At 42.2% G+C, this 9,179-nt stretch overlaps 1 protein-coding gene and 1 long non-coding RNA gene across 2 annotated transcripts in view; one reads left to right on the forward strand and one right to left on the reverse strand.

The window, feature by feature from the left end:
• Window positions 1-2,733, reverse strand: part of LOC133471492 (protein OSCP1-like) — a 55,491-nt gene extending 52,758 nt beyond the window's left edge. Inside the window, exons 1-3 of the mRNA XM_061761061.1 lie at window positions 2,622-2,733; window positions 1,833-1,978; window positions 1,467-1,634 (exon numbers count right to left, since the gene is read on the reverse strand). Of these exons, the coding sequence (XP_061617045.1) occupies window positions 1,467-1,634; window positions 1,833-1,978; window positions 2,622-2,733 (426 nt within the window). The remainder of the gene's footprint in view (window positions 1-1,466; window positions 1,635-1,832; window positions 1,979-2,621) is intronic.
• Window positions 2,734-6,310: 3,577 nt separating this feature from the next.
• Window positions 6,311-7,265, forward strand: LOC133471422 (uncharacterized). Its single transcript, XR_009786211.1, has 3 exons — window positions 6,311-6,418; window positions 6,607-6,896; window positions 7,119-7,265. It is a non-coding gene; the product is annotated as an uncharacterized LOC133471422 (long non-coding RNA).
• Window positions 7,266-9,179: the final 1,914 nt, after the last annotated feature.

Genomic DNA, 9,179 nt, shown 5'->3' on the forward strand with positions numbered 1-9,179 from the left:
GGTGGAAGCACCAAACCAGACTGTGATGGATGAACACAGGACTGATTCGATGACTGCTGGTGAGAACTGCCTCAACAGCTCCTGTACTGATGTATTTGTTTATGCAGTGCCTGCACCAGAGCTTGCTCTGCCGGCCCCGGCGCCTTCAAAAGGATGCATGTTTTTGGGATGTTTTGGAAGGAGTGCCCGGAGAAAACCCATGCAGGCACAGGGAGAACATGCAAACTCCACACAGGCGGAGCCGGGGATTGAACCCCGGTCCTCAGAACTGTGAGGCTGACGCTCTAACCAGGCGCTCACGTGCCGCTTACATCATATATATTTTATTTTATTTATTATTATTATTTTTTTTTTTTAGTAATTAAGAAAATGGATCGTACAGGAAGTCTCCAGGATGCAAACACCTCATTTTTTGTACTATATGTGTTTTTAATCTTGATATTTTGCCATTTTTTTCTCCATTGCTCTTGCACTGTCAATATATTTTGTGGTTAAATGTGTGTGTATTGTTTTTTTTGTGTGTATTTTATTGAAAGGATTGAACAGTACGGAATAGTAAGTCACAATTTACATTTTCATTAATAAGCCCTCCCATATCCTCCCTCCCTCCCTTCTGCTCAGGCGTGGTATATTGTGGATGCAGTTGCCAGAGTGTCAAGATAATGGTATCTGTTTTAGGTCATTTTGCAGGTAGCAGACGAGGGGCGACCATCCATCCATCCATCCATTTTCTACCGCTTATCCGAGGTCGGGTCGACGGGGCAGTAGCTTTAGCAGGGACGCCCAGACTTCCCTCTCCCCAGCCACTTCATCGAGCTCTTCCGGGGGGATCCCGAGGCGTTCCCAGGCCAGCCGAAGAACGTAGTCTCTCCAGCGTGTCCTGGGTCGTCCCCGGGGTCTCCTCCGGTGGGACGTGCCCGGAACACCTCACTGGGGAGGCCTCCCAGGAGGCATCCGAATCGGATGCCTCCATAAAAGTTAGAACAGAATCGGCGACAAAGGGCTGCCTTGGCGGAGTCCAAACCCTCACCCGGGAACGAGTCCGACTTACTGCCGGATATGCGGACCAAACTCTGACTCCGGTCGTACAGGGACCGAACAGCCCGTATCAGGGGGTTCGGTACCCCATACTCCCGAAGCACTCTCCACAGGACTCCCCAAGGGACACGGTCGAACGCCTTCGCCAGATGGCACGCCACCCTTTTCCGACTGAGGACCTTGGTCTCAGATTTGGAGGTGCTGATTCTCATCCCAGCCGCTTCACACTCGGCTGCAAACTGCTCCAGTGAGAGTTGGAGGTCACGGCTTGATGAAGCCAACAGAACCACATCATCAGCAAAAAGCAGAGATGCAATCCTGAGGCCACCATCAATAGATTATGGGTTTACAGCTATTGTGAACATATTGTGACCATATCTTTATAACGGGGGGTTCACTGAATTCTGAACAGACTGGCTCAGGTCTACCTCAATGATCTTCCTATGAGTTTCATCCACTTTGTTCACAACGGCAGGAGTGTCTTTCACAAATTCCCTGATGGTGTCGATGTGATTGTATGAGATGAGCAGCAGGTCCTTAGGGCGCGGACAGTGGAAGACATGATACTTGAAGGCCATGATCATCAGCTCGTAGAGCTGTTTGAAAACAGACAAAACATACGTTAAACCGAGGAAATGTACACGATTTTGCCAATTTTATGTTGCTCATTTGTTCTCATGATCAGTTTTGATTGGCACTGTCAGAGAGGTATTCATTGAATCGTATGTTCATCATTGTAACAGTAGCCTCCATTGGTGTTCCATATTGAGAACGGTTTCCGATGTCATTGTTACCTTCTCCATGCTGACCGTCTTCAGCTTCATGATCGCCAAGCGAGTTAGTTCGACTTTGATTGTCCTGTGTGAATACAGCAGCTGAGGTTTCAAAAGTTCATCCATGAAGGCTTCACTGAACATGTTCCCGACAATGTCATTCATCACTGTCAACGGGAAGGGACAGAAACACATCGTGGTTGATCCTATATAGTACAGTATGTCACAAACGGGAGTTCACGTGTCACATTTTTGTAAATAATGTAGTTAGTATACAGTATGTACAACAGTGAAAATGTAGTCTTCCCTCAAAATAACTCCACACACAGCCATTAATGTCTAAACCAATGGCAACAAAAGTGAATACACCCCTAGCTGAAAATGTTCAAATTGTGCCCAAAACAGCAAGATTGTATTTTTTGCGGCCACCATTATTTTTCCAGCACTGCCTTAACCTTCTTGGGCATGGAACAACATCCACCAGCGCTGTGATATCGACATGCAGTGTAACAGAATTCCAGTGGCAATCTGTGAAGCTCTGGAGAATTCCATGCCCACATGCAGGTGGGCACTTCATAATTTTACAGACTCCCAACCTAAGATGAGTGAACACCTGCTTTAGCATATTGCCTGTACCTCTTTTTCTGTCATTTTCAGATCACACTTCTGCAGCTTTCCAAAAAAAACAAAGACAGGAAACAAATGTTAAACATTCCAAAATACAAACAAATGCTTATATTTAAAATGTTTTGCACACTGTATGACAGCAACGTGACTGGAAAGACTGGTAGAAGCAAGTTTTCAACTTACCTTTTTCAGACTTGCCCTCAGAAGTGCTGTGAGCTTGCAGGGGATGGTCCAGTATGGAAAGCATCTCCCCTCCAAGGTTAATGAAAACCAGGGGAAGAGTTTTCATTGACATCCTGGAAAATCAGTCTGTCGAGAGACAATTCAACTTCTTGCAAGTAAGAGTTGTGATTAATTTTTTTGTTTTCTGCAGCAGGTTGTGGATTGTTTCCATGCTCTTATCTGAGCATGCCTCTGCAGAAAACACTAAGATGCAACAGGTGGTCAGGATCAGGATCAGCCACGGTCACGCTCAAGCTCACTGGCTGGTGCACAATGACGACGTATCCTGGATGTGGCCTAATGTGCTGGAATGAGCCTGTTGGGAGAAATCTCAATGGGTATTGTGGATGGCTGGTATTGTCTCATCAATAAAGTTAAAGAGGGCTCATATAAAATCATGCACCAAATAGATTCAGCAAATATATATATATGAAAAAAAGATAACAAGTTGAAAGTGAATACTCTTTTACCAATTATGGAATGAAATCCTCTTTTTTTTTTATCACTCGTCATTTGTTTTGAAGATATTTTGGGTTGACATACTCATCGACTGCAGGAAAATAACATTTTTATTCATTTGGAAACCATCCATCCATTTTCTGAGCCGTTTATCCTCACCAGGAGCGCTGGAGGCTATCCCAGCTGTCATCGGGCAGGAGGCGGGGTACACCCTGAACTGGTTGCCAGCCAATCGCAGGGCACATACAAACAAACAACCATTCGCACTCACAGTCACACCGACGGGCAATTTAGAGTCTTCAATTAACTTACCTGCATCTTTTTGGGATGTGGGAGGAAACCGGAGTGCGCGGAGAAAACCCACGCAGGCACGGGGAGAACATGCAAACCTGGTTAGGGTCACGGGGCGCTGGAGCCTATCCCAGCTGACTTCGGGCGAAAGGCGGACTACACCCTGAACTGGTCGCCAGTCAGTCGCAGGGCACATATAGACACGGACAACCATTCGCACTCACATACGCACTGTCACTGAGTGGGATCTGAACCCACGCTGCCCGCACCAAAGTCAGGCGAGTGTCTTGGTACGACTTCTTTGGAAAAATACCACATTTATCACAAGATGAGGATTTGCTCCAAACCCAGCGTTGTTGCTTATGGGAAATGATCTTATTTAGCACCATGGTTGAAAAAAAAATAAGTAATTGAAAACTTTTTGGGAAATATTTGATAGACAATGTATTTTTTTATTCATCATTTTTCTTTTAATTTATTCTTGCCTTGTATAACATCCTTCAGTATTTGTGTATAAAAATGCATCTCAATGAATTTGAGTATTGTGCAAAACTTCATTTATTTCATAACTCAGGTCAAAAAGTCATGTATGGGTGTTTATTTGATGACAGGCCTTTTTGTATTCTTGATGTAAAATTTAAAGAAAACTATATTTAAATAGATTCTTTCAATAACCAGCGGTGGGCGTGCCTAATTATAAGTGTTGTCTAAAATTTCATGTTAATATTAGTATAGGTTGACATTTTTTTAGCAGTTTTTTGGTGGTATTTTACAATTGTCACCCTGTCCCTAGCACAGGGTTTGGATATATGAAGCTCGATCTTCCTACTAAAAAATGCTAAAATGGTGTCACTTTTACCATAAATTCCTTTAAATATAATAGAATTAGGCGGCACGGTGGCCGACTGGTTAGAGCGTCAGCCTCACAGTTCTGAGGTGAGGGGTTCAATCCCCGTCCCCGCCTGTGTGGAGTTTGCATGTTCTCCCCGTGCCTGCGTGGGTTTTCTCCGGGCACTCCGGTTTCCTCCCACATCCCAAAAACATGCATTAATTGGAGACTCTAAATTGCCCGTAGGCATGACTGTGAGTGCGAATGGTTGTTTGTTTCGATGTGCCCTGCGATTGGCTGGCAACCAGTTCAGGGTGTACCCCGCCTCCTGCCCGATGACAGCTGGGATAGGCTCCAGCATGCCCGCGACCCTGGTGAGGAGAAGCGGCTCAGATAATGGATGGATGGATAATAGAATTAATGATTTCTCATCATATATACAAAACATTTGTCCCTTAAAGTTGCTGTCATTACCGCCACATTGACCATTTTCAGATCAATAAAGTTTATTCAAAATCTGATTTTTTATTTCCCTGTGTCATTTTGTCTTTTCACTCAAGCACATGCTCGGGCAGAGAGAAGTCAGACAATTTGATAACTGCAAGAGTAAGTTTTTTCTTCATTTGTACCCTTAAGTCACATAATATTTGTATTGCATGTCATTACTAAACGACTTGTAGTGTTAATATGTTTAAAGATTTTCCTGTAAAAACTTGATAATCATATAAAAATGTTGTACAGGACTAGCTAGCTAAAAGAAAAATTTAAACTAACTCCACCAGCATAGCACAGTTAGCTTAAAACTTTGAAATGTCATTACCATCACGTCATTACCATCACAAGATTAATCCATTTTTAATCAATATGCCATTGTGGCGGTAATGGCATTTCTCTAGGGTATCTGACAAAAAGACCAAATTAAAAAATATAGAACTTAAATCAATATATATGGACGTGAACAGATTCTGACTAACAGAAAGATGACAATTAAGGTAAGGTAGGTATATATACAGTTTTCGTGACATTTTATTTTTGGGAAAAACGAAAATCAAATAAACACCCATACACAGTCAAGTATTTCATGATTTTATTTGAATTTATTTTAATTTATTTGAATGTATTTCAATTTATTTAAATGTATGTATGTATTTATTTATTTGTTTATTTATGTATGTACTGCACAGGTATCAAATTCAAGGCCCGGGGGCCGCATGCAGCCGACCACATCAGTTTATGTGGCCCCGAAACCAAATCGTTTTTGTCGATTTCCATGAGATATTACAGTTATTCATTCATTCATCTCCCGTTCCGCCTATCCTCACGAGGGTCGCTGGCGTGCTGGAGCCTATCCCAGCTATCTCCGGGCGAGAGGCGGGGTACACCCTGAACTGGTCGCCAGCCAATCGGAGGGTGATATTGCAGTTATTTTTGCTAGTTATCCATAAGTAAAGCATATGTAATGAGGAGATGAAAAATGTATATGGTTTCACAGTCATAATGCAACTCTGAGAGAAACTGTACCAGCAATGCGGCCCGCGACAAAAATGAGATTGACCTCTGGACAGCTCACAAGAATTAACCCACAATTCACCATCACCAGAAACTACAATTATTACATGTAATGTAATAATTGTAAACGAAAAAAATGGAAACGATTTTCAGGATCAAATTTATGAGGGAATGTGTGGCCTCATGTTTTTCCATGTGTTTAATTCATCTGTATAAAATGAGTCACTCTTTGAACTCTGGAAATAATGAACTTTCTACAATATTCAGTTTAATAAAATTCACACCTCTGTATATATTTTAAGACACCCCTGGCAAAATGGATGGATGAACATAGACGTATATTGAACACTGTACATAGTGTTAAAAAAAATAAAAGATCATTTTATTGAATTGACATCACAGCCTAAAAATACGGATGAACTAAACAAATAGAATTGCAGTATTAAAACTCTAATATCCCAAACTCTGATCACTTTATTTGACAAGTTTTTGTTCCACTATAAATATCTGCAGTTATCTTTTTGGTCAGTAGAGAGCAGTAGAGAGCGAGCAATCCCCTGTAGAGAAGAGCTCAGTGGAGCAAGTTGGGTGCAACAAGTGACTGCGGTTCCAGCCTCCAGTAAAAAAGTCAAGCCAGCAGAAACAACGGTTGTTCATACTAAGCATTACGGTAACACGGCGCCAACGTGGTGCAAGGACCAACTTCAAAATAAAAGCTTCACATATTAATACATTGGACATAAATGGCGTTTAGGTGAAGGTCAAAACTGAGCATCATATAACCTTACATTACATTGTACTGGATCCCATTAGATTGTGTAGTCTCATTGAAGACTAATGTTTTACATTTGTTTGCAGTGTCTGCGCCTGACATGCACCAGCATCCTACATGAGGGGCACGAGACGGACCTGATCTACCGAGGTGGCATAGGGTGGCAAATGCCACCCTAAAAGAAAGCCTGCCAGCCCAATTTGCAGCGACGAATTTGACATTTACGATCAAGGAACACCAATGTCTGACTGAAGGCAATGCAGCACGAGATGACGAGCGGCTGCAACGCCAGCGCAGTAACACACTGTTTTGTTTTGAAAAAGCGAGGGCGCTAGGACGCACGAGTCAGGAGGAAAGAAGACACAGGGGGAGAGAGGTACAAACTGAGCAACTGTCTATATGTCTATCTAGCAAGAAACGTCATTAAAATGAAAGCACAGTGCTAGTAGAGTTGCAGTGCTGATTTTGAGCTCCTAAAAATCCGGGTGAAGAACGTTGTTTTGCTAACTGTACATGTAATGTTAGCTTGTTTTCTGTGTAAAGGCCAACATCGATTCACTGTCAGGAAAACGCTGTGAAATTACTTTTAATCTTACAGACATGGAGAGCAAAGGTAGCATTTGCAGTTTTTGTCTCACCAAAGAGAAAGGGGACAGAAAGAGAAAATGAACAGTTGAGCAAGGGTGATGGAAAAGATGAAGGTGAGGTGGAATGAGAGAGAAAAGACGAAGGTGAGGTGGAAGGAGAGAGAGAGACGGGCAAAAGAAATGTGATGAAATACAAGCCCATGGTGACCAGGGACAGGAAGAGCTTGGGAGAACACCACAGTGGTGAAGAGATGGAGGCGGGAGAGCATCACCAAGATGAGGAGGCAGACAGCGAGAAAGACGACGTGCCAGGTTCAGACAGTGAAAGGGAAAGGAGAGTGCCTGATCCATCTCCAGTCGAGCTGGTCCTCATGGTATGGAAGTTGTTGCTGCATAGTATACTCAGTTACATATAAATAAGAGCGACAAATGACATAAACAGACATTTTGTTGTAAGGTGCATTTACGAGACATTGCTTCGACTTCTTAAAATATATACTCAGGCCAGGTTTAATTCCAAAATTAAACAAAGTCCGAGTGTATGTTATCACAGTCTGATGGTGATAATTAATTTTGTTCAGATCTAATCTTTCCTCCCCTCCGTCTTCTAGACATATCCAAGTCCAGTTGCGAGGTGCCAGCGCAGCCAATGCGAGACAGTTTCCCTAAGACCCTCCAGGGAGGAGCCAGAAGAAGCTTCCGCAGCAACTGGTACAAAGTTCATCCCTGGTTAGAATTCTCACAATCAAAAGATGCAGCTTACTGTTTTGCATGTCAGCATTTTCCCTCGAATCAAGTTCGTTCAGTTGTTGGACCCATACCAGGATGTTTTTTACGAGTTGTTCACATTGTGTAAAATAGTGGTTGTTTTACCTGTGAGAGAAGTTTTTCATCTCTCCAGCTCATAAAGACTTATTTGCAGTCTACTATGACTGCAAACTGCCCCCTTCTTGCCACCCCATAAATATTTTTCTCGCTCTACCTCTGGGCATTACAGACATTATTTAAAACACTTTTGCTTTTGATTTTGATTTCCTTCTTATTTCACTACCAAACAAGCTTTGAATCAGTTCCCTACCAGCATTTTCCACAGAAATATGGGAGTTCGCCCAACCAGTCGTGTTTCGTGGACTTGGAGAAGGCGTTCGACCGTGTACAGAAAATGGATGGATGGATGAAAAGTGAGGGTTTTGGAATTGTGAGGATTCCGCCTGACACCTACGATACTGGTCACGGAACGATTTCAATTCATGAGTCAAAATTCCACTGTTTGTTATTTCAGCAGTGTGGCGTAAACTGTAGCAGCTCTCACTTTGTGGAAGGTTGGTGGGCCCTAAATTAAAGTGTGAAATATGTGACCTGAAACTTTTTGATTCTGTACGTTCTAAATAATGGGGATTCGTGTATATTTTCTGTGCAACACACACAGAATAGAATTAATAAAATACATTTATAAAGACATTCATTGAGAGAGAAAAACAAAAACGAAAAAATTCATAGAATATGTATATAGTTTTATTAAAACATTTGCAATATATTTAAAGTCTATGCTTTGATCCGGCCGCTTCCTCCGCCTTCAGTGCCTCAAGCTGCCTGTACAAGGCCGAGGATTGGGAAAACAAAGCATCAGCATGTCGCCTCTGTGTGCATGTGCCAGGAAAGACATTTTACAGAGAAGACTGACTTTGAATTCGCTAGCGAAGGTCGCGGAGGATGGCGAACTGGGCTCGGCACCAGCTCGGAAAAGTTCGGTCTTAATGTACAAACATGTCAAAATGCGCGTTGAACAACAGGAAGTGTGCGAAGATGCAAACATTCAAGGATTCATACACATTTGACACATTATATGGCACAAACAAGTTGGATACAGTTGTTTGTTCAAAGATTCAATTTTACGTTAATTTTATTAACGTACTTTTTATTACTACTCAGTTGTAACAAGTAATGAAAATTCCTCAACAGCAGAATAAGAACCACCATTAAACATGATTTAAGATAGGATAATATTGTATCCCCAATGAGCAAATGCCGGTGTAACAGGAGCACACAGTACATTATTTATCAAATAATAA

Source organism: Phyllopteryx taeniolatus, chromosome 21 (genome assembly GCF_024500385.1).
Source record: "Phyllopteryx taeniolatus isolate TA_2022b chromosome 21, UOR_Ptae_1.2, whole genome shotgun sequence".
Classification (NCBI taxonomy): domain Eukaryota; kingdom Metazoa; phylum Chordata; class Actinopteri; order Syngnathiformes; family Syngnathidae; genus Phyllopteryx; species Phyllopteryx taeniolatus.